This window comes from Patagioenas fasciata, chromosome 1, assembly GCF_037038585.1.
Source record: "Patagioenas fasciata isolate bPatFas1 chromosome 1, bPatFas1.hap1, whole genome shotgun sequence".
Lineage (NCBI taxonomy): Eukaryota > Metazoa > Chordata > Aves > Columbiformes > Columbidae > Patagioenas > Patagioenas fasciata.
The window spans coordinates 215,346,657-215,372,108 of NC_092520.1; the positions used below are offsets into that span (position 1 = coordinate 215,346,657).

At 63.6% G+C, this 25,452-nt stretch overlaps 1 protein-coding gene across 2 annotated transcripts in view; it reads right to left on the minus strand.

Moving 5' to 3' along the window:
* The window catches only part of SHANK3 (SH3 and multiple ankyrin repeat domains 3), a 410,126-nt gene that overhangs the window by 10,407 nt on the left and 374,267 nt on the right, over nucleotides 1–25,452 (minus strand). For both annotated transcript variants that reach the window (XM_065860718.2, XM_065860710.2), the window contains exon 22: nucleotides 18,272–20,597. In XM_065860718.2, the coding sequence (XP_065716790.1) occupies nucleotides 18,272–20,597 (2,326 nt within the window). The remainder of the gene's footprint in view (nucleotides 1–18,271; nucleotides 20,598–25,452) is intronic.

Genomic DNA, 25,452 nt, shown 5'->3' on the forward strand with positions numbered 1-25,452 from the left:
ATCAGCTCCACGACGTGCAGGAGCCGTCACCGCGGGTCATGTGCCCGGGGCAGAGCCCTGCGCGGGCTCTGTGCAGAGTGCTCGAGCTCACAGCCCTTCCCTGGGGTCCTCAGCCTCATCTGGCACCCGCACCAGGCAATGGCAACTCATTCCTGCAGCACCACCAGCTCAGTGCCAGCTTCTGCTCCTCACACGCTGCCTGTGGGCCACTGGAGCCATGAGGGGCGTTGCCACCATCAGATGGCCGCAGTTCATGGGGACGGTGCCCTTGGGCTGGAAGAACCAGCTTTTGCTCTCCTGTGTCCGCACCGAGCCCCCTGCTCCCGCGCAGGTCGCTCACTGGGCTCGGCTGGTTTCCTCTGCGCTGTTCTATGTCCCCCAAAACTCCATGTGTTCTGCGAATCACGAATCCTCATTCGTAATGCCGGTTTTCATACAGTAAATACATCTATTAAATGAAATGGGACTCTACTACAAAATACCTGCCTGCTATCAGCCTTCTTCCACAATGCAAACCAACAAGGTACTTCTTACTCTTCCCTTCTGGTGGGTGTTTTTTCTCTGCAAAACACGTCCAGACTGAAGTCTTACCGCTTGCTCTGAAATAATTCCTCAGGATTTATGATCCTCCTCCTAAACCAAGGCCCAGCTCCGAGCTGCAGGTCGGAGCGCGAGGGGACACGTCCCAGCCCAGCAGGGACCCCTGCGACGCCTCGAGCGTGGGACGCACACAGATCCCTCCAGCCAAGTCCCTGGAGCCGAGCTCGCTGCGTGCAGCCCGGGTCCCACCGCAGCGGCCACCGCCGACAGCACAACAAACCACGACCGACCCACGCGCAGTTTTCTGCCAGAACGCCAAGGAACCCAAAGCACGGTGACGCGTGGCTCCAGGCAGCCAGCGTGCCGAGACTCGGTCCCCGCCGGGCACAGCCCTGCCAGCGCCGCCGGAGCGGGAGATGCTGCGGGAAATGGAGCAGCCGGGAGAGGACCAAGCTCTGGGCACAAGGGCACGTGAGCCATGGACCCAGCTCTGCGCTGGGAACGGCTGCAGCCAGTGTCCCCGGCCCCTCGCACCGTGACACCAGCAAATCTCTTCTGGCAGAGAAAGGAGGGGAGAACGTTAGTTTCTGCAGCTAAGAACTGGAGTCCTTAGTCCGGATCTCCTCAGTCTGCCTGGGACACGACTTGAGCTCAGTGCAAGGGCAGCCAAGGGCAGGAGTCCTGGAACTGGCACACTCGGCGCCTGCCGTGACACCGGGGGTGACACGGAGCTGGGAAAGCCGGTCCCTGCAGCTTCGGCAGCACGTGAGCACGGAGCAGCCACAGGGGGGTCAGGCGGGCTCTGTGTGCTACGGGAACGCTCAGCAAGGGAGCCGCGCTCAGCAAGGGACCCGCACTCAGCAGGGGACCCTCAGCCAGCAAGGGACCCTCACTCAGCAAGGGACCTTCACTCAGAAAGGGACCCTCACTCAGCAAGGGACCCTCACTCAGCAGGGGACCCTCACTCAGCAGGGGACCCTCAATCACCTCAGTCAGCAGGGGACCCGCACTCAGCAAGGGACCCTCACTCAGCAGGAGACCCTCACTCAGCAGGGGACCCTCACTCAGCAGGGGACCCTCACTCAGCAGGGGACCCTCACTTTGCCATGCCAGGTTTAACAAGCCCAAAGCCAGACAGTGCAGGAGCAGCGAAGGTCGCAGCCGACACCTGGGGCTGCAGGACAGGGCTGCGGCGATGGGCCCAGCAGCTCCATGAGCACGGGGGACACGGGGAGGCGGCTTCGCAGCCTGGCTGGAGATAACGGCTCTAAGACACCGGAGTGACACGAATCGCTCAAGCCGTGGTTTCCTACACACCGTGGTTTCCTACAGGCCGTGATTTCCGACAGACTGTGATTTCCTACATGCTGTGGTTTCCTACACACCATGAATTTCTACACACCATAACATGGGGTGATGGCTCCTGAGCTGCCGTGGGGCTGAGCTGCTCGGCCACGCTGCCCATGTGTCACCATGTGTGCCAGGAGAACAGCACCGCAGCACAACAGAAGTGCACCGGGGCAGAAGAGAACAGCACCGCAGCAGAACAGAACGGCACCACGGCACAACAGAACGGCACCATGGCACAACAGAACAGCACCGCGGCACAACAGAACTGCACCGGGGCAGAACTGAACAGCACCGCGGCAGAGCAGAATAAACAGCCACCATGGCAGAACAGAACTCTCAGTGCAGTAGAACAGCCAGCAGGGCAGAAGACCCACCACAGCAGAACAGCCACTGCCGCAGAACAAACACCCACCGCCGCAGAACAGTCACTGCGGCAGAACAGTCACCGCGGTACAACAGTCACCACGGCAGAACACCCATGGCAGCAGAACACCCACTGTGTCAGAACACCCACTGCGTCAGAACAGTCACCGCAGCACAACAGTCACCGCAGCAGAACACTCATGGCAGCAGAACACCCACTGCGTCAGAACAACCACTGCAGCAGAACACCCACCACAGCAGAACAAACACCCACCACGGCAGCACAGCCCCACGGCAGAACAGCCCCACGGCAGAACAGCCCCATGGCAGAACAGCCCCACGGCAGAACAGCCCCACGGCAGGCCCTGCTGTGACCGCAGCGGCTCAGCTGGCACCCGGCAGAGGACGCTGGGGACAGGGGACACCAGCACGCACAGAAGACGCCGAGCACGGGACACGCTGCACAGCCCAGCGGGACGGGCACATGGACGGGTGTGGAGGGCTGAGCAAGCAGAGATGGATGGAAGGAGGGGTGCAGGGGACGCGGAGCTGCCTGTCCCAGCTCTGGGGCTCAGCTGGGAAGGGTCTGGCGACAACCGGGGTCCCTGAAGCTTTCTGACCTGAGCAGCATCTCTGAGCTGGAGGAAGACGCGCGAGGTTTAACGAGCAATGGCCTGGAGTCCTGTCTAATCACTTGAAGCAGAGTATGACAACCCACTCCAGAAAGCCGTGGTGATCGTCACCGTTTTACCTCGCGACGGGAGGACAAAGCTGAAGATCAAACAACTGTATGGTATCACTGATGGAACCCAAACTGTTGCTCCTGCTGCTGTTCATTTACCTTCTCATTACAAGTAAGGGTTTTTCTTCACTCTACATAACATGATGTCCTCCATGTGGGAACAGGGATGATGGAAAAGGAGCAAGAACTGTGCCTTGTCCTTGTGCTGAGGTGGGGAAGCTGCTGGGGACGCGACACAAGCCGGGACCCCCGGCTTCTCAGTGTAATGTCTCCTTGTCTCAAAACTGCCTTTTTTCCCTCTTCCACCCCAGAACTCCCCTGGTCTCTCTGCTCACGCCTGCAGCAGCACAGGCCCCATTCTTGCTGTTCGCTGCTTGAGCACCTTTCCCATCCCCAAAAAGACTGCGGGACCTTCCCGGCTCAGGACACTGTCCCACGGACCCCGGCAGAGCCGGCCTTGGCTCACAGCAGCCTGGCCCGTGTCCCCGAGCACAGCGGAGCTGTCACCCACTGGGCCCCTGGCAGCGCCCAACGGCTCAGCAGTGACGTCCCAGCCCGGAACGGGCCCAGAAGAGGACTCGGGACAACTCCTGGTCACGGTTCCCTGGTGTCGCGGGTGAGCTGGGGAGGGCCCGCTCGGGTTTGCTGTCAGTTCCTGATTCCCGGCACTGAGCTCTGACGGTCAACACCTGCTCCTGTCACCCTGACAGTGCCATGAGCCCTGCGGACACCACTGCGTGCACTGGGGACACCACTGTGTGCACTGGGGACAACCACTGCGTGCACTGGGGACACCACCGGGAGCCCTGGGGACACCACCAGGAGCCCCGGGGACACCACTGCTTGCACTGGGGACATCACTGTGTGCACTGGGGACACCACTGTGTGCACTGGGGACACCACCGGGAGCCCTGGGGACACCACCAGGAGCCCCGGGGACACCACTGCGTGCACTGGGGACACCACTGGGAGCCGGGGGGACACCACTGTGTGCACTGGGGACACCACTGCGTGCACTGGGGACACTACCGGGAGCCCCAGGGACACCACTGCGTGCACTGAGGACACCACTGCGTGCACTGGGGACACCCACTGTGTGCACTGGGGACATCACCGGGAGCCCTGAGGACACCACTGCGTGCACTGGGGACATCACTGTGTGCACTGGGGACATCACCGGGAGCTGCGGGGACACCACTGGGAGCTGTGGGGACACCACTGTGTGCACTGGGGACACCATCGGGAGCCCTGGGGACACCACTGCGTGCACTGGGGACATCACTGAGAGCCCCGGGGACACCACTGTGTGCACTGGGGACACCACTGTGTGCACTGGGGACACCACCGGGAGCCCTGCAGACACCACTGCGTGCACTGGGGACACCACTGCGTGCACTGGGGACACCACTGGGAGCCCTGCAGACATCACCGGGAGCCCTGGGGACACCACTGTGTGCACTGGGGACATCACCGGGAGCCCTGCAGACACCTCTGGGAGCCCTGGGGACAGCACCATGAGCCCTTGGGGACATCACCGGGAGCCCTCAGGACACCACTGGGAGCCCTGGGGACACCACTGGGAGCCCTGGGGACAATGCGCCTTCACATTTTGGGTGACAAATTTTGTTGCAGGGGAAAACGACCCCAGCGCACAGTGATGCCGGCCCATCAGTGTTTCAACCGATGACACAGAAGGTTAATTAGGGTCAGCAATCAGCTAATTACCCACACAGAGCTGACCCCACACCTCCAACCAGCAGCAAGCACTTGTGCATCCGGCCCGAGGGTGCCGCAGGTCTGCTGTGGAACTGAGTCTCCTCGCCTGTGCACCCTGAACCCCCCGCGCTCCCAGCGCCCCTCGCTACCCGGAACTAACAGCAAAACCTGTGCCAAGAACATGGGAAAGGCGCTGGCACCTGGGAACGCCAGCCTGGATTGGTGTCTGAGCCTTTTGGGCCCAGACAGCAGCTGACCCTGACCCTGCCCCTGCCCCTGCCCCTGCCCCTGACCTTGACTGTGACCCTGCCCCTGCCCCGACCCTAAGCCTGCTCCTGCCCCTCGGTAATGCTGGGCTCCGGCAGTGCCCACTGTCCCTCTCCTGCTCGCGTTCCCGCAGCCGCTTGCGCTGAGCTGGGCTCCAGGCCAGGGCTCCCCTGCAGAGCAGCTCATGGGGAGCTCAGGGCTGGCAGCCCCCCCAGCACCCTCAACAGGGGCTGCAGCTGCAGGGAAGCACCAGCTGAGGCTCCGACACCTTCAGGCCCACCCGGTTGGAGATGAGCTACAGCCCGTCTGCGGCCATGGGACCTTCGCTGGGCTGTGCTCGGGGTCTGGGGGCTGTGCTCGGGATTTGGGGGCTGTGCTCAGGGTCCGTGCTTGGGGTGCAGGAGCTGTGCTCGGGGGCTGTGCTCAGGGTTTGGGGGCTGTGCTCAGGGTTTGGGATCCATGCTCGGGGTCCATGCTCGGGGTGCAGGAGTTGTGCTCGGGGGCTGTGCTTGGGATTTGGGGGCTGTGCTCAGGGTTTGGGGGCTGTGCTCGAGGTCCATGGTCGGGGTGCAGGAGCTGTGCTCAGTGGCTGTGCTCGGGATTTGGGGGCTGTGCTCAGGGTTTGGGGGCTGTGCTCAGGGTCTGTGCTCAGGGCTTGGGGTCTGTGCTCAGGGCTTGGGGGCTGTGCTCGGGGTTTGGGGGCTGTGCTCGGGGTCCATGCTCGGGGCGCAGGAGCTGTGCTCGGGGCGGCTGCAGCTCACCCCAGGAGCCGGGCAGGGATGCCGGGTGCGGGCGAAACAATGTCCAAAGCTTTCACACAGACAGGGCTGTGCAGCAGAGGGGAAACATCAGCTGACGGTCACGGTCAGTCAGCCGGTGCCGACGGGAGCCGGCGCTGCCATTGTCTGAAGCGCCAGCTCAGCGGAACCGGGACGCGCCGGCTCTCGCTCAGCGCAGCCACCGAGCCCACCGCTTTCCGACCGGCTGGCACCGTCACCGGGGCTGCTGCGCCGCGTCCCAACGCCGTGGAGCTGAAGACAGACCAGGCAGAGCAAACTCGCTCCGTCCCGCATCACGGAGCCCAGGGGCGAGGCGGGTGCGACCGCGGGCGGCAGATCCCGAGCACTCAGACGCGCTGTGACACCGGCGGCAGGACGGGGTGCGTGAAGCCACGTGCAGATGCGATGGCACGAGCGCCCTCCCACCGCCGACCACGCGCCAGCGAAGCGCCACGCGCCGCGCAGAACCGGCGGCACGGATCTCTGCCCAGCAACGGCGGCCCCGCAGCCCTCGGCCCCACCAGCAGGACCAGAGGCAGCCGGACGGCTCCCGAATGTCCCCGCTCTGCCCAGAGCAGCCGCGCGGCACAGCCGGGCCTGCGGCAGCGCTGGTCGCTGGGGACGGCACCGGCGCGGCACCACTGGTGCGTGTGGCAGAGGGACGTCCCAGCGCCGCGGGACCAGCCCGGCCGGCACCGCCGGGGATGCCGCAGGGGTTGCCGTCGGCAGCTCAGCGCTTGGCAGAAAATGACAGGTAACATCAAACGTGAGTGTGCCCAGAGCTCTGCGCGGGCTCCGGGGCTGCGATCGCACGTGAGGCAACACAGATGTAGGGAGCTACTTCCACACACGCTACGGCTAAGAACACCAGGACAGACAGACAGACACGGAGGAAGCACAACCAAGAGCACACAGCTGGCCATGCACACTGCGGAAATTCACCTGGGGACACCTGGATCAGGGACAAGTGCCACAGCTTGAGCCACCAGAGCTGCCCAGGCCCTGGGGCACCTCCTGCATGGGGACAGGGACCCTTTCCTAGGGCACCTCCTGGATGGGGACAGGGACCCTGCCCTGGGTCACCTCCTGGACGGGGACAGGGACCCTGCCCTGGGTCACCTCCTGGATGGGGACAGGGATCTGGCCCTGGGGCACTTCCTGGACAGGGACAGGGACCCTGCCCTGGGTCACCTCCTGGATGGGGACAGGGATCTGGCCCTGGGGCACTTCCTGGACAGGGACAGGGACCCTGCCCTGGGTCACCTCCTGGATGGGGACAGGGATCTGGCCCTGGGGCACTTCCTGGATGGGGACAGGGACCCTGCCCTGGGTCACCTCCTGGACAGGGACTTGGCCCTGGGTCACCTCCTGGAGAGGGACAGGGACCCTGCCCTGGGTCACCTCTGGGACGGGGACAGGGACCCTGCCCTGGGTCACCTCCTGGACAGGGACAGGGACCCTGCCACGCACCCAGGTGACCTGGTGAGTGCACACGAGTCAGCAGCCACGGGGTTGCGAAGGGACTCCAGCAGCTCTGGTGACAACCCAGACCAGCTGGGGACATGGTGGAGGAGCTCTGCCAGCAGGGACCCTCCAGCACACTCACTAACCAGTCTGGGAGAAGGGGGGCAGTTTTCTGCACCCCAGTTTCCCTAGCGCTGTCCCAGGTTCAAGTTCGTGCCAGCAGTGATGTCCCTGGGACCCTGTGCGGCACCTGCGCTCGGGGGTGGCTGCTGGAGGCAGCGCTGCCCTCCCGGCCCCTTCCAGCCCCCTCCCCGCTGACCCCACCTGGGGAGCAGGAGTGCAAGCTGCTGTCCCCTCTGTCTGGTGGCACTTTGCTCCAGAAGGTGACCCAGGGACACCCAGGGCTGGGAAGTCATGGCTCTGTGGGGAAGGGGAGCCCTGTGCACCAGCAGCATGGGGGGAGCTGCTGGGGGCAGAAATGGGATGCTGTGTCCTGGGGGGCAGTGACCCAGCTCCATGGGGCTGGGGTCTCTCCCTATAGCGCTGGAGTCCCTTCTCATAGCACTGGGATCCCTCCTCATTGGGCTGGGGTTCCTCTCCATAGCACTGGGGTCCCTCCTCATTGGGCTGGGGTTCCTCCCCATAGCACTGGGGTCCCTCCCCATGGCGCTGGGGTCCCTCCTCATTGGGCTGGGGTTCCTCCTCATTGGGCTGGGGTTCCTCCCCATAGTACTGGGGTCCCTCCCCATGGGGCTGGGGTCCCTCCTCATATGGCTGGGATTCCTCCCCATAGCACTGGGGTTCCTCCCCATAGCGCTGGGGTCCCTCCCCATGGGGCTGAGTCGCTCCAAGGGAACCCTGGCCCTGCAGAGCCCTTGCTGGACGTGCCCCGGGCAGCCATGCCGGGGGCACAGGGTCTCATCTGGGCCCGGTAAGAACCCCACGGAAGCCCAAGGGAATTTCCTCAGTCACCACCTACGAGCATCAGCACACGACACCACGGCACGGGGACGCGGACATGCTGGGGGCACAGGGGCCAAGGACACGCACATGCCGGAGCGAGCGCCGCTGCCCGCTCTCGGGGGGGAGCGGGGAGCGGGGCCGCGGGCGGGGGCCGGGAGGCTGGCTATGGGATGAGAACATGCTCACTTACACAACTCGCCCACCCGCCGGAGGCCAGAGGCGGTTCTAGACAGAGCAGCGCGGACATGCAGATGGAGAGCAGGAAGAGAGGCAATGAGAGAGATGTTAGCTCCGGTCCGGCAGCAACGAGGTGAAGAGCGAACGGGCTTCGTCTGGCGGCACCGCGCGCCTCGGTGGCTCCTGCGCCGTGCGGGGCTGGGGCTCCGGTGGTGTGGGGGACGGGGACGGGACAGACCCTGCGGTGTGTGTGGCACAGTGGGGATGGGGATGGGACAGACCCTGCGGTGTGTGTGGCACAGTGGGGAGGGGATGGGACAGACCCTGCGGTGTGTGTGGCACAGTGGGGAGGGGATGGGACAGACCCTGCGGTGTGTGTGGCACAGTGGGGAGGGGATGGGACAGACCCTGCGGTGTGTGTGGCACAGTGGGGACAGGGATGGGACAGACCCTGCGGTGTGTGTGGCACAGTGGGGACGGGGACGGGACAGACCCTGCGGTGTGTGTGGCACAGTGGGGATGGGGACGGGACAGACCCTGCGGTGTGTGTGGCACAGTGGGGACGGGGACGGGACAGACCCTGCGGTGTGTGTGGCACAGTGGGGACGGGGACGGGACAGACCCTGCGGTGTGTGTGGCACAGTGGGGACGGGGACGGGACAGACCCTGCGGTGTGTGTGGCACAGTGGGGACGGGGATGGGACAGACCCTGCGGTGTGTGTGGCACAGTGGGGAGGGGATGGGACAGACCCTGCGGTGTGTGTGGCACAGTGGGGACGGGGATGGGACAGACCCTGCGGTGTGTGTGGCACAGTGGGGATGGGGATGGGACAGACCCTGCGGTGTGTGTGGCACAGTGGGGAGGGGATGGGACAGACCCTGCGGTGTGTGTGGCACAGTGGGGATGGGGATGGGACAGACCCTGCGGTGTGTGTGGCACAGTGGGGAGGGGATGGGACAGACCCTGCGGTGTGTGTGGCACAGTGGGGATGGGGATGGGACAGACCCTGCGGTGTGTGTGGCACAGTGGGGATGGGGATGGGACAGACCCTGCGGTGTGTGTGGCACAGTGGGGAGGGGATGGGACAGACCCTGCGGTGTGTGTGGCACAGTGGGGATGGGACAGACCCTGCGGTGTGTGTGGCACAGTGGGGAGGGGATGGGACAGACCCTGCGGTGTGTGTGGCACAGTGGGGTCCAGGGTTGGGACAGACCCTGCGGTGTGTGTGGCACAGTGGGGATGGGGATGGGACAGACCCTGCGGTGTGTGTGGCACAGTGGGGATGGGGATGGGACAGACCCTGCGGTGTGTGTGGCACAGTGGGGATGGGGATGGGACAGACCCTGCGGTGTGTGTGGCACAGTGGGGATGGGGATGGGACAGACCCTGCGGTGTGTGTGGCACAGTGGGGAGGGGATGGGACAGACCCTGCGGTGTGTGTGGCACAGTGGGGATGGGGATGGGACAGACCCTGCGGTGTGTGTGGCACAGTGGGGATGGGGACGGGACAGACTCTGCGGTGTGTGTGGCACAGTGGGGAGGGGACAGACCCTGCGGTGTGTGTGGCACAGTGGGGATGGGGATGGGACAGACCCTGCGGTGTGTGTGGCACAGTGGGGAGGGGATGGGACAGACCCTGCGGTGTGTGTGGCACAGTGGGGTCCAGGGTTGGGACAGACCCTGCGGTGTGTGTGGCACAGCAGGGCCCAGGGTTGGGACAGACCCTGCGGTGTGCACGGCACAGTGGGGATGGGGACAGGTGGCACTGGGCGCAGAAGGTCTCTGGCACTGGGGTGCTCTGGGCAGCGCTGGGGACAGGGTGATCCCGGGGCAGCGAGGGGACCCGGGGAACAGCCAACACGGGGCTTTGGGGCCGGGGAAGGTCGGGACATCCCACAGCAGCCGGGGTACATTCGTGTGTTCACTGAAGGAAATGGGACATTGATAACTGCGTGAATTCGACAGCCAAAGCCTGGAGGATTCCACAGAGCTACTTGTGACGGCTGGGAGGGAGGAGGAGGGATGGATGGGGAAGGGACAGGACAGAGGTGGGGAAGGGACAGGACAGAGGTGGGGAAGGGAGAAGAGGGAGGGGAGGAAACAACATATGCATGAGAAAAATGCCCCACAGCAAGAACAAGAGCGGCAAATACAATTCACATTGTTGTGACTTCACCCCATGGCTGCGTTAGGTTTGCGTTCATGGTTCTGAGTAACAGCTACAGGTTGTTATCAGGGCCTCGCAAGGGCGTTAGTGCTTCCTGGGGGGGTAATCACAGTCCCTCTGGTTCGGAGCTCGGCTGAACCCCTCGCTGAGCCCTGAGCTGCGCCTAAGGACCCCCCCGGGTTGCTGGGGAGAACCCAGCACCTGCTCTGCGGTGAGCGGGGGACGTGTCGCGTCTCCTCGCAGGGGCGAGGGGGACCCCGCACCGCTGCCGGGGTGCTGGGCTGTTCAGTGAGCCTCCTAAACCTCTTGTGCCTCGCGAAACCCCTCGGCTGTGGCTGCTGGGAGAGAGGGAGAGGCCGCGTCTCACCTCGGTGACACAGCCGCCTCCTGCTTGTCCCCCTGCCCGCACCGCCAGGGCCCTGGCTGTACCGGGGCCTCCAGCGACGGTTGGGTTTGGCACAGGGCTACAAACACCAAGTGATCGCTGCTTCCGTTCAGGGTTTGATCCCTTTTCTGCAGGCAGAATGGGCAGAACTGGCCGGGAGCCGTGCAGAGCCCGTGCCTGTCCCAGGGAGCCGTGCAGAGCCCGTGCCTGTCCCAGGGAGCCATGCAGAGCCCGTGCCTGTCCCAGGGAGCCGTGCAGAGCCCGTGCCTGTCCCAGGCCGCCGTGCTGCTGGCGCGGGCTCTGCAGGCTGAGTGGGACAATGGGACGTGCCACCAGGAGCTGCTGGGCCCCCCACAGCGGGTCCAGCGCAGACCGAGCTGTGCCAGGGCCCAGTGGGTCCAGCGCAGACCGAGCTGTGCCAGGGCCCAGCGGGTCCAGCGCAGACTGAGCTGTGCCAGGGTCCAGTGGGTCCAGCGCAGACCGAGCTGTGCCAGGGCCCAGCGGGTCCAGTGCAGACTGAGCTGTGCCAGGGCCCAGCGGGTCCAGCACAGACCAAGCTGTGCCAGGACGCAGTGGGTCCAGCGCAGACTGAGCTGTGCCAGGGTCCAGTGGGTCCAGCGCAGACTGAGCTGTGCCGGGGTCCAGCACAGACCGAGCTGTGCCCAGGTCCAGCCGGCGCCGCTCAGCTTGTGGCCAGAGGGACGCGGTTACGCCCCAGGGAACGCAGCGCCGCCGGGGCCGTGTCCCCGCTGGGTCACGGTGCCCGACCCGCGGCGCTGGAGGAGTGATGTAGAAGAGCAAGAGGACTCCTGAACGCACCGCGGACGCTCTCCCTCTCATGCTTCTCCATACGGGGGGGCCCGACCTCCAGCTGTGGCTTTTCCTGGGCAGCTCACAGCTGCAGCAGTAACCAGCCTGGAGTCTTCCAGCCGCCAGCTCCCTTCAGCCTGACCTCCACCACGGAGTGGGAGACCTGGGCGCAACCCGGCTGTCTGCAAACCTCTAATACAGCAAGGGCCCGGGGGGCAGGGCATTACGGACCTAAAAACTGCTTATGCCTTAACTACTCCCAGTGCAGCGAGCCTGCTTGGTACCCCTCTGACCTTCATAGGAAGAGGACATTCAGCGCTGGTATCCATAGGACACCTCTGTCTCCTGTGCTGGCCCTGGGTGTCCCCAGGCTCTTGCTGCAGAGCGGGTGGAACCAGCGGCCCCGCAGACCTCCCGAGGTCCCCGGGGCCACGCGCCTGCTCCATCTCCCGCTTGTTGGCAGAAGAACTGGGATTTGAAAGGGTCCCTTCGTATTTCTCTGTACAAGAGGAAAAGCCCTTTTCCTGAGACTCGCACTTGTAGTTCGCTAAAGCTCCGAAAGGAACAGGACTTACAGCTCTCCTCCTGCACTCGGGATCAAACCCCTGCACCGCGGGCCCTGCCCCGGGCTGAACCCTCGGGTCCACTCCTCCTCTCCCAGCTGCTCCGGCACCGACGCAGCCCCGGTGGGACCCGGGGCTCTCCCCGCGGCCCGGACAGCCCCTCACTGCTCTTCCCACGTCTCGCTCTGGACAAGCATGAGGCAGAGTCACCGACAGCTCTTCTGCTCACGGGGCGGGATGCGCGGATGAGCTGTGATCAGTAGATGTTAGTGACCAGATGAGGCGAAGCGGCTGTGCTTGCTGTGACATGGACACATGCTGAGCCTTGCCACCCGCAGCGTCCCTGTCTCCTTGTAGGCAACGCACACCAGTGTCAAAACCAGACCCGTGGCGGGGGGCGCCGGGTCCCCTCCGACCCGGGGAGCGTTTCCTGCCGTGGGTGTGCTCTCAATTCCTCATTTCCACAGCAGCCCCAGGACTCCTGCTTCTCGCAACACTCAGCCTCCTCCAGCCTGCCTCTGAGCAGCCCCGTTCGCTCCGTGCCGGCGGCAGAGCCACGTCTACGTGGACAAGCCGCAGCGGCGGCCCGGGCCCCGGAGAGCCCCGTCCTCGGCCTGGTGTCCTGCGGGAGCGCTGGGACAACGCCATGGCAACCAGGAGCCAGGAGCATCCTCGGCACGGCTGAGCTGCCTCCGCAGCGGGGGGGCCGCGGGGTGCGGGCTCAGTTACCTACACAGGTGCATTAAGCATCTCGGAGCCCAGCTGCGGGGAGGATGCAGAGCTGCCAGTCTCCCGCAGCTTTACGTCCCCTTCGGTGGGTGCTGGGGGGGCCGGGGGGAGCTCGGGGGGACTTTGTGGCCCTCGGCAGCCTGGGCAGGGGACGCTGTGCTTGGTGTCACCAAAGGACCCGCTGTCACCACCCGAGGGGCTCCAGCCTGTCGGGGACCCTGCGGCTGGGCTGGGGCCACCTCCTGTCACCAGCGCCCTCCCGCGTGGCCCCAGCTCCCCCGGCAGTGCCAGCCTCCCCATGGCTCTCCAGACAGGTCCCTTGGCGCTGGAAAGCAAGCTCAGCTCCGCTTTGTGTGCGACTTTAGGCCCCATGAAGAGACAAGAAGCCTACAAGGAAACAGGGGGCTGTGTCTGCAGCGGCTGGAAGCTTGCGCCAGAAATGTTACACCATTAACCGAAACAGAATTAATTGATGAGTTTATATAGAAAGAGGTAGCTTTACCCTAGGAGCTAAATGCCTAAAGGGCTTATTTTTCTTCTGTCTCTCTTTCAGATCTGTAGAGATACAAAGCAGTTGTGGGTTTCCAGAACAGCACCTGAAAAGCTTCATTTTGCATCTACAATTCTGCTTCACGTGATACAGTCGGCACGTTCAGCTGTTGCTTAAAGATAAACAGACAAGCAAACAAACAAACAACCAAACGCGCTTTGCACGGCAGCCGTGAACCCCGGTTCTCGGTGCGTGTGCGGGAGCCGTGGCTGGAACCGCGCGGCACCGAGTCCCCCGAGCTCCGCGGTGTTTGGGGCGCACGCGTGGCCCCGGCAGCAGGGCTGGGAGGTCGAACCTGCATCGTGCCCGTGCGCAGTGAGGGGGACGCCCTGGTGAGGCTGGGGGGCCACGGCCAGTCACAGGACAAGGGGACACAGACAGGACGGCATCTCCACACAGGGCTGGACGCTGCACACTGAACATGAGCCACCCCGAAGCGCGCGAGCTCAGCCCTGGCGCTAATGCAGCTCCTGAGCTGGCGTGTGCATCGCTGGCTCTGACTCACTGGTCGCTAATCAGAAACCAGCATCTCGCGCTCGTTAGCGTCAGTTTTATTGTGGGAATGGCTGCACACGCTGGGCCCGTCCCGGGGCTGGGCAGCGGCTCTGGGCTGAGTCCTCGCACTGCACCTGCTCGGGGAAGGATGCTCAGTACCTGCTCCAGCTCTGGCCAGGACTGGGACGGGCAGGGCAGAGGTGCTGGGACGGCCGATCAGCTCCTGCAGCTCAAAGGCTGTGCTGGGCCACGGATCTTCGAGGATCCCACTGGTGTTCACCACGGAACGGCCAGGGAGCTCCGCCGCAGCACGGGTCCTGTCCCCAGTCAAGGGTCATCGCTTACTCCCGTGGCACAGTACGAATGGAAGTTGCCACTCTGCTGCCACTGTCACCGCCCAGCCCGGACACTCTGCCAGGGTATGGAGCTTGGGGACACTCTGCCAGGACGCCAGAGCTTGGGGACACTCTGCCAGGACACCGGAGCTTGGGGACACTCTGCCAGGGTATGGAGCTTGGGGACACTCTGCCTGGACACCAGAGCTCGGGGACACTCTGCCAGGACAATGGAGCTTGGGGACACTCTGCCAGGATATGGGAGCCTGGGGACACTCTGTTAAGGTATGGGAGCTTGGGGACACTCTGCCAGGACACTGGAGCTTGGGGACACTCTGCCTGGGTATGGAGCTTGGGGACACTCTGCCTGGACACCAGAGCTCGGGGACACTCTGCCAGGACAATGGAGCTTGGGGACACTCTGCCAGGATATGGGAGCCTGGGGACACTCTGTTAAGGTATGGGAGCTTGGGGACACTCTGCCAGGACACTGGAGCTTGGGGACACTCTGCTAGGACACCAGAGCTTGGAGACATTCTGCCAGGATATGGAAGCTCGGGGACACTCTGTTAAGGTATGGGAGCTCAGGGACACTCTGTTAAGGTACGGGAGCTTGGGGACACTCTGCCAGGACACCGTATCATCCCCAGCTCCCAGGGGACTCAGGACACCCCGAGGTGGGAGCTCTGGTTTGGCTCCCGGCCGTTTCTAGGAGCTGCGGAAAGGCCGCGGCAGCGCCAGGCGCAGCCGTCAGTGCCACCGGAGCGGGGCTGGGGGCTCTGGGGCAGCACCGCCCGGGCTCTGGGGATGCCTGGCCAGGGGTGCAGGACCCGCCACCCCCAAGGGACACCCAGGGCCACCCCTGCAGCTGCGGCCACCGCGCCGGCACCGTCCCCCCGCCGGCAGCACTGCGGTGTCTGGGGAGGTTTAGGTAATGCTGCTGCTCTCAGGACAGGCCCAGGGACTGGAAAATGCGTCCTGAAATGGGTCATCTGAGCTTATCTAACTGCTCTTTACATTATTTTCTGAATTTACAGCCATTTCATAAAAGAGAGACATTTTCGGAGTGAAGGAGAGCAGGTGACATCATTCAATATCCTATTTACAGCTGACTTGCTGGGCAATATTTCAAGTCTTTGACATAACCGGGAGCACACAGATCTCAGAGATGAAAGGCCAGGACTTCAGCGCGAGGACCGAGAACGTTAACTCTGCGGGACAGGGGATGTGCCAGCACTCGGTGGCACAGTGGCCATGGCCAGGAGGACCCACCGGGCCGCCCGGTGAAGGAGGACAGGGCTCTCAGGGGACAGACGGCTCCCTGCAGGGGGGACACGAGGGGTCCCTGCAGGGGTGACATACAGGCGGTGTCCCTGCAGAGGTGACACACGGCTCCCTGCAGGGGGGACACGAGGGGTCTCTGCAGAGGGGACGCACGGCTCCCTGCAGGGGACACACATGGGGTCTCTGCAGGGGTGACACATGGGATCCCTGCGGAGGTGATACATGGGGTCTCTGCAGACGTGATATATGGGGTCCCTGCAGAAGTGACACATGGGGTCCCTGCAGGGGTGACATACAGGGAGTGACCCTGCAGAGGTGACACAGAGGGTGCCTACAGGGGTGACATATGGGGATGGGTCCCTGCAGAGGTGACACATGGGGTCTCTGCAGAGATGATATACAGATTCCCTGCAGGGGTGACACACGGGGTCCCTGCAGAGGTGACACATGGAGTCCCTGCAGGAGTGACATACAGGGTGCCTACAGGGGTGACATATGGGGGGTGGGTCCCTGCAGGGGTGACACACGGGGTCCCTGCAGGGGTGACATATGGAGGGGGGTCCCTGCAGGGGTGACATGCAGCAGGATCACGTCACCGAGCCGGAGCTCAGGCAGGGGCTGCTGCTCCCAGAGGGACGGGGCGAGGGATGCCAGCGGGAGCCCGGGGACCAAGGGGACGTGCTGGTGGTCCTGGAGCCATGAAGGACGGGACGGGTAGAACGGGGGCAGAGGATGGACAGGGGTATCCCTGTGAAACGGACAAGGGGCATCCCCGTGCAATGGGGGTACCCCCCGTGCAATGGGGGTACGTGCAGGTCCCTGCCAGGAGCTGCGTGAGGGACGGATCAGCCGGGCGCGGTGATCCGGGTGGACAGGGGCTGCGCTGTGACACCGCCTGGGGCACGGAGCTGCTGGCTCCGGGACACCAAAGCGGGCTGAGGGAGGTGACTCCCCAGACCTCCGGCAAAGGGCGAGCTGTGAGAGCTGCCCGGCTGCCACGGAAACCCCGGACACCCAAGTTCTCCAGCGTCACCAAAGATACGTCCAGCCAGCACGACCTAGGGACACGAGGCATGTGCCTGATTTCGGAAGGGTCCCCAAATGCAACCAGACTCAGGGCACCCAGCACAGGACCCCACGGCTCCCCACGGAGCAGTGACCACGAGAGGGACACGGGTCTCCAGGGAACAGCCGTAACGTGCCCGTGGGCACGCGCGGCACGGCCGCAGCCGGGGATTTGTACCTGCCAAGAGGTGGGTGAGCAGCGCGGCCAGGCTGGCACCGCCAACACGGCGCTGGCAGGGACAGGGCTACCGGGACACTCTCTGGGGACAGGACACTTTGTCCCCCGTGATACAGCTTGAAATGTCACCAGCCGGGTTTGTACCTGTCACTGCCATGATTTGGTTAGAAAAGCCTTCCCAAGAGAAGGTTCCCTTAGCGCAGAGCTCCCTGCTGAGCTGGCCCCTCGCTGACCCCGCAGCCACCCACTGGTGACACCGGTGGGACCTGCTGACCGTGGGCGGTGTCGTGTGGCCATGTCCCCAAGGGGCAGAGCAACACATTCTGGGTCACTTCCTGCTGTAACTTCAGATTCCAAAGCCCTGTAAGGGTTTGCTCTCAAATCTCGAGCTCTAGTTTGGAGTTTTTTGGTTTAGTTTCAGTGCAGCGGGGATGCTGGGGAAGGTGTGGGGCGGAGGGGCCGCTGCTGCCATGGGCCAGCAGGTCAGAGCCCAGGCCGGGGCTGGCAGGGACACGGAGAGCCCGCGCCGCTCCAGCGTGGCAGAGGGAACCGGCGCCTCCCGTGGCTGGGAGGGACAATGAACCCGGGTGACCGTCACAGAAAGAGGCTCCTGGTGTCCCAGTCGCTCCGCTGTGAGCTGTCGGCTCTCCTGGGCTCACGCTGGGGCTGGAGCCGCGCGTGACACCCCGGCTGCGCCCGGCCAGAGCTCCCCGAGGTCACCAGAGCTGCCTGCGCCGGGAACGTGCCGAGCTCTGCCCCGGCCAACACAGCCGGTGCTGCTGGGACCTCTCTAGGGGCTGTGACAGAGCAGCTGGTGACAGCAGGGACTGTGACAGCAGCCGGTGACGGCCCCGCGCGGCAGGACTGTGACAGCAGCCGGTGACGGCCCCGCGCGGCAGGGACTGTGACAGCAGCCGGTGATGGCCCTGCGTGGCAGGGATTGCCCGGGGCTGGGACACTCAGCCTGACAACATTTGGAGCTCCTCGGGGATGAGAAGCGCTGGAGGAACACACATCGGCGTTAACCGTGCGGGAGCAAACATGGAGAAGTGAAACCCAGCACCCAGCACAGCGGCTTCACAGGAGCATCGAGACAGGAGGAACATGGAACAATGGGAGGGCAGGGTGAGGGGAGAAAGCAACAGTGCGAGCTCATACGTGTGCGGGGGCCGAGAGGAGCCACAACAAATCACGCCCGCCTGGAAGCGCGTCCCGGCATCGCCTCTCCCCGCAGCTCCGTCCCGAGCTCTCGGAGACCGCCTCAAAGCCCGCGCGGCGCGCCGGCACAGCTCCGTTCTGCTCGCGCCCCCGTCCCCGTCCCCGGCCTGGCCAGGCACCGGCGTCTTACCGTGCTGCGACCACCGGCGACTTCTTCCCGGGGTCTAGGGCGGACCCGGCCGGTTCCTCCCCCAGTGATCGAGTATCCTTGTTCAGCTGCTGTAGTCGGGAACTTAGCTCACTGATCACAGTTGGCTTGTCATCGTCAGCCCCATGGATCGGCCTGCTCTCCATGGGGTCCCCCCATAGCTTGGACCTTCTCTGAAAGAGGTAGCGTGGCCGGCCGATGCTGGCTGATGCCAGCGTGGCCGCATGTTGCTGGGAGATGAGCTCGCTGTCCGAAGACTGCTTCAAAAGTGGGTCCCTGAAAGTAACTGGCCCCTTGCTGAGCTGGGACTTGAGTTTTGGCTTTGGAGGCACTGGTGGCTTCTCGAGTATAAAAGTTTGTCCATCCGCAAAGGAAGTGTATGTGTCAGTAGGCTCCCCGCTTTCTGAGGACAACGTGGACATGCTGGAGACCGTCGAGATGGTGCTTGTGGTCTCCAGGTGATGGTCACTTGAACTTCTGGTGTCCACCTCTTCCACTCCCGAGTCTGCCGCAGACTCCGGGGCTACGGGGGCATCAGAGGGCTTCCCTGAGGGTGTTCCGCCAGTGGTAGAAGGTGCTACTGCTGCCGCTGGTATGGATGGCGTGCTCGGCGTAGCCAGGTGGCTGACCGGGGTGCCGGGGGTGGTGACCAGTACCCCGTTCGCAAACTCATCTGGTGGAGGCACCAGCCCTATCTTGGCCAGCTCCTCCCTGGTCTCCTCGTCGCTCGAGGACAGCTGGGCTGGCGGGAGGGTCACGGTGTAGGGCTCCACTTCCTCCTCCGAGCTGCCCTGGCCCAGCGTCTTGTCGGAGGCCGGGCTGGCCGGGGGCTTCCCCACGGGACTGGGCTGGGGCTCTGCCTGGGGGGGCTCGGCCGGCTCCGCGCACGCTTCGGGGACAGCTGCTTGCTCCTCCTTCATCTCCAGTCCTATCTCGTCTTGGCCATTACTTGTGGCGTGAACCATGATGAGGCCAGCGGTCTTCTGCTGCGATGTGTCCACTATGCTAATAATCATGGACTTCTTGTCTTCTTGTTTCTTCTCCTCCTTCCCAGGCGTTTCTGCTCGTGCCTCGGTCTCTTTTCTCAGCGTGGACGGAGTCCCCCACTGGCTCTTGGCAGGGGCCGAAGTCCCAGAGTCCGTCGGGATGGCCCCTTTGCCTCCGGGCGAGTAGGCAGGGGACACCAAGCTCTCCAGCTCCCCCCTCTCGGGTTCTTTGGTTTGGATGTCCACGAACAGGGGTGCTGCTCTGTCGGAGTCCGGGCTGTGGATGGGGGTGGGCGACCGGGATGGGACTTGCGTGGACAGGGCCCGTTCCCTTGCGGCCAGCGCAAGCGCCAGTGGAGAGTTCGGATCCAGGGGCTTGCCCGTCAGCGGGTGGATGAACGTCGAGGAGGAGCTGCTGATTAATGGCTTTAAAGCTGAGACGGGGGAAGGCAGTAGTACATCTCGGCTTCCTAACAACCGCTCGTCGATGGACCGGGACTGCTGCAAGGACGGCATGTCGCTGCTGGGGGGCGTCCCTTCGATGGCCCCGACCGAGAGGAAGACAGTGGATTTCCGCCTCTCATCCAGGCGACGGTCCCGGTCCTTCATGACTCCGGCGATGGCAGTGGCGAAGGGGATGCTCGTGGCTTCGACCTGAGCGATGCCGGCGTGGTGCTGGTACTCCACCCCGCTCAGGCGGTGGCTCCTGCGCGTGGGAGAGGGCTCTCTGGCGAAGCCCCCGGTGATGGACAGAGCCGCTCTCTCCTGCGCGTCCTCCACCTGCAGCTGCTTCACCAGGGGACTCTTCTTCCTCTGGGGCTTGGTGGGGGCGAACAGGCTGACGTTGAACTGCCCCATGTTGGCGTAGGGGTTGTCGATCACTCTCCCCTTCCTCTTCAGCTTCTCGGGAGGGGTCGCGGAGGGGCCGGGCCGGGGGATCTCCGTTGGTTCCACGGGAAGATGGGAGGAGTCCTGCAGGATGATCATGGAGCGCGCCCTCTTCTGCCGTTCCGGGTACGGGATGGAGGTCCTCGCCTGGTCGTACACCTCAGCCGCGCTGATCACCTGCGGGAGCCCGTGCAGTTTAGCCTCCAGGCTTGGCTTAAAGCTCGACCTTATGGTATCATAAGCTCTTCCTGGGGGCGGAGGTGGCGAGAAGGATGGAGGGGGGCCTGTGTCGAAGTAATATGGAGAAGGAGGCGGGGGCGGGGCTGTCTGAGGCGGCGGTGGAATCCCATGTCCTTCCCTGACAGTGTCCTGCATCGATGTGCTCCGGGGAAACTTCCCATCCAGTAACGAAGCTGCGAGTTTCTCGTCTTCACCTGGAACACAAGAGGAGCGGTGAAGTCAGGGAGGACGTCTCGAGAGAACCCGGAGCGCGACAGTCGACGCAAACTGGATCTACGACGTCCCTCTGTCCCCCGCCCCACTGTCCGTCTGCAGTGACCTCCCGCCGCACCTCCCGTTCGCCTGGCGCAGGCGTTTGCAGTTCGGCCCTGTGCTCCCGTTCCCTTGGCACGGGAGGGCGGCCGCAGACCCCCACAAAGTCTGACGCCGGGTTAAATCCGTCGGACGGCGGTGCCCGACGCTTCCCAGCCCGCCGAGCGCTCTGCAGCCGGCGGCAGAGCCAGCACCCGAACCCGGCAGCCCCGAGCGCAACCCGCCGTGCCACGCGCGGCTCTCGCGGTTCTCCTGCCACCCTGTCCCCGAGGGTGACGTGTGCTCCATGTGCCAGACAGAACGCAGACGCTGCGTCTGGCAGGGACTGAAGCTGCGTGTCTCAAGGATCACAAGGACCCGAGGAAGCCGCATTCTGTCATTCTGGCTGTTCCCTCACTACCTGTGCACACAGTGAGAGCTTTTTCAGGCACTTGGAATAGTGAAAGAGTATGAGAGTCTTGCTAAGCGAAACAGCAGGAGGAAAAGACCATTAATACAGCAAGTGCTGTGCAAGCCCTTGCATGGGTGAGGGGAGAGGGACCCGGGGGTCCTGGGGACAGCAGGGTGAGCATGAGCCAGCACTGGGCCCTTGTGGCCAGGAAGCCAATGGGACCTGGGGTGGGTTAGAAGGGGGTGGTCAGTAGGTCAGAGAGGTTCTCCTGCCCCTCTGCTCTGCCCTGGGGAGACCACACCTGGAATGTTGTGTCCAGTTGTGGCCCCTCAGCTCCAGAAGGACAGGGAACTGCTGGAGAGAGTCCAGCGCAGCCACCAAGATGCTGGAGGGAGTGGAGCATCTCCCGTGTGAGGAAAGGCTGAGGGAGCTGGGGCTCTGGAGCTGGAGAAGAGGAGACTGAGGGGGGACTCATTCATGGGGATCAATATGGAAAGGGGCAGTGTCAGGAGGATGGAGCCAGGCTCTTCTGGGTGACAACCAGTGACAGGACAAGGGGCAATGGGTGCAAACTGGAACACAGGAGGTTCCACTTGAATATGAGAAGCAACTTGTTGGGGGTGAGGGTGTCAGAGCCTGGCCCAGGCTGCCCAGGGAGGTTGTGGAGTCTCCTTCTCTGCAGACATTCAAACCCGCCTGGACCCCTTCCTGTGGAACCTCAGCTGGGTGTTCCTGCTCCGGGGGGATTGCACTGGATGAGCTTTCCAGGGCCCCTCAACCCCTGACATTCTATGATTCTGTGATTAACCAGCCGAGCCCCGCCGGCCCCGCTCTGCTCCCACCCCCAGCTCCGGCACCGCCGCACCGCCACCACCCGCCTGCTTGGCGCTGACGCTTTTCTGTCATGTCCACCTGCATCCAAAGCGCTTTGGCAAGGGCGCCCTGTGTTACATTAGCAATCGCACCAACTGCAGGGTCTGCTGGGAAAAGGGAATATTTTGGCCACTGAGCAGCGAACTTCAGGTCTCAGCGCACGGATCAGCCTATGGCTGTGTCCAAAGCTGCGCTATTTCTGCTGAACACGGTTCGGGGATTTTTAGTACCGAGGCAGCACAATGAACTGGAAGCACACAACAAGTTCAAAGAGCGCGGACAAAGCCGCGGAGGATGCGCTTTTTGTGGGCACAGAAACGCCCGAACTGAAGGCAGGAGCTGCCTGGGTGAGTGTTGAGGAGAACACCACATCCTTGTCCTGCTTTCCCTCTTCCCTGCGCATCTGCCGAACAGCAACGCGTACGGGAGGATCCTGCTCTCGACGGAGCCACGGTTTGATCAGTACAGACACCGTCTTGTTCTGAAGAGCAGGAAGAGCCGAAACACCAGTCGTGCCTTTATGCTGATTTCTGCTTCCACCTGGGAATGGCCAGGAGTTGAAACTTGTGCAGCGCTGGGCTCTGTGACCGTGCCCGGATTGTTCCAGAACACGCGCTGGTCTGTGCAGGGCTCAGCGCTGCGCTGAGCACCCCGCAGCAGGGACTACATGTCAGGACAGAGCTGTTTCAGGAACACGACTGGGAAGTTGGTTCGTCCTGCTCCCATGTCCTGATCTGCAAAGAGCACCTGGCCAGGTGGCCGCCAGCCCGGGGGGGATGCTGGTCCCGGAGCCAGCAGCTCAGCGAGCGCGGGCTGTGCTGTGACCAGCGCTGCTGGTGGCCGCCAGCCTGGGGGGACGCTGGCCCCGGAGCCAGCGACTCGGCGAGCGCGGGCTGTGCTGTGACCAGCGCTGCTGGTGGCCGCCAGCCCGGGGGGACACTCACCCCGGGGCCAGCGGCTCAGCGAGCGCGGGCTGTGCTGTGACCAGCGCTGCTGGTGGCCGCCAGCCCAGGGGACACTCATCCCGGAGCCAGCGGCTCGGCGAGCGCGGGCTGTGCTGTGACCAGCGCTGCTGGTGGCCGCCAGCCCAGGGGACACTCATCCCGGAGCCAGCGGCTCGGCGAGCGCGGGCTGTGCTGTGACTAGCGCAGCTGGTGGCCACCAGCCCAGGGGGACGCTGGCCCCGGAGCCAGCGGCTCGGCGAGCGCAGGCTGTGCTGTGACCAGCGTGGCTCTTGGCCCCGTCCCACCTGCGCTCTGCAGTCCCTGCTGGGAACATCTTTTAACATGTTGAAAACAAAGTGAAGGTGACAATCAGATAGTCTAAATGTATCCCTGGTGTGGTTTTTGGTGTATTTTACACACCTGCTTCTACAATTCCTCATCTCATTCTCTCTGCTCCCACTTGCTATTTCTCTCTGCCATAAGCATCTCTGCCGTGTAGTTAAGCATGAGACTCTGGACTCTGCACAGAGAGATGCCACAAGCATCTCTCTCAAAGCATCTCTCATAAGCATCTCTCTCCTCCACTTTTTCTTACACGAGGAGGTGTCACTATGGAAAGTGACACCTGAAGCCCCAGCGAGCTCAAGGACCAGCTGGACATCTCCAGAGGACCCAGCCGGGCCGGATGAATGGGCTGGCACCAGCCCCAGGGATCTCAGTGAGCTCCAGAAGATAACAGCAGGCTTTTCCAACACCCAGTGAGAGGACAAGGGGCAATGGGTGCAAACTGGAACACAGGAGGTTCCACTTGAATATGAGAAGCAACTTGTTGGGGGTGAGGGTGGCAGAGCCTGGCCCAGGCTGCCCAGGGAGGCTGTGGAGTCTCCTTCTCTGCAGACATTCAAACCCGCCTGGACACCTTCCTGTGGAACCTCAGCTGGGTGTTCCTGCTCCATGGGGGGATTGCACTGGATGAGCTTTCCAGGGCCCTTCAACCCCTGACATCCTGGGGTTCTGTGATTCCCAGTGGAGCATGGCGGGAAGACAAGAGGCAACGGGCAAAACTGAAACGCGAGGTTCTGGCTGGACAGAAGGGGCTTTATGCAAACAGTCGGGCAGTGGAACAGGGTGTGCAACCACCACCCTCACAGGCTGTGCAACCTCCATCCTCACAGGCTGTGCAACCTCCATCCTCACAGGGTGTGCAACCTCCATCCTCACAGGGTTGTGCAACCTCCATCCTCACAGGGTGTGCAACCTCCATCCTCACAGGGTGTGCAACCTCCATCCTCACAGGGTTGTGCAACCTCCATCCTCACAGGGTTGTGCAACCTCCATCCTCACAGGGTGTGCAACCTCCATCCTCACAGGCTGTGCAACCTCCATCCTCACAGGGTGTGCAACCTCCATCCTCACAGGGTTGTGCAACCTCCATCCTCACAGGCTGTGCAACCTCCATCCTCACAGGTTGTGCATTCCAGCCTGGGTGAAGCCCTGAGCAGTGTGATGTGAGCTCGGGTGACCCCACCTGCAGCTGGAGGCTGGACAGACAGACAGCTCCTGCTCCAGCTGGGACTGTCCTCGCGTCCCGTGACGGAGGGTGAGCGGTTTCGCTCCAGTTCTGCCTCCCAAGTGACCGTCTCTGCAACCCCGTTCCCTGGAACAGCAGCAGTAATGCCTGTTCCCTGTGGAAATCAACTGCTCCTCAGCACGAACAGCGACACCCGGGAGAGATCGCTGGTGGGAGAGGTGGGAGGAAAGGAGACTCTGGCAGGCGCTTTCTTCACCACCCGCACTGCCCGCTTGGACACAGCCCCTCGGCCACCGAGTCCCACAGCCCCTCGGCCACCGAGTCCCACAGCCCCTCGGCCACCAAGTCCCACAGCCCCTCGGTCACCGAGTCCCACAAGCCCTCGGCCACCAAGTCCCACAGCCCCGCGCTCCTGACTGCCCTGGGCGCAGCTTGTTGTGCGCTGCCCACAATGCTCCAGCTCTCCTGAGGGTGCTTCAGCCCTCCTGAGGGTGCTCCAGCTCTCCTGAGGGTGCTCCAGCTCTCCTGAGGGTGCTTCAGCCCTCCTGAGGGTGCTCCTGCTCTCCTGAGGACGCTCCAGCTCTCCTGAGGATGCTCCAGCTCTCCTGAGGATGCTCCTGCTCTCCTGAGGATGCTCCAGCTCTCCTGAGGGTGCTCCAGCCCTCCTGAGGATGTTCCTGCTCTCCTGAGGGTGCTCCAGGTCTCCTGAGGGTGCTCCAGCCCTCCTGAGGGTGCTCCAGCCCTCCTGAGGATGTTCCTGCTCTCCTGAGGGTGCTCCAGCTCTCCTGAGGGTGCTCCAGCCCTCCTGAGGGTGCTCCAGCCCTCCTGAGGGTGCTCCAGCTCTCCTGAGGATGCTCCAGCCCTCCTGAGGATGTTCCTGCTCTCCTGAGGATGCTCCAGCTCTCCTGAGGGTGCTCCAGCTCTCCTGAGGATGCTCCAGCCCTCCTGAGGGTGCTCCAGCTCTCCTGAGGATGCTCCAGCCCTCCTGAGGATGTTCC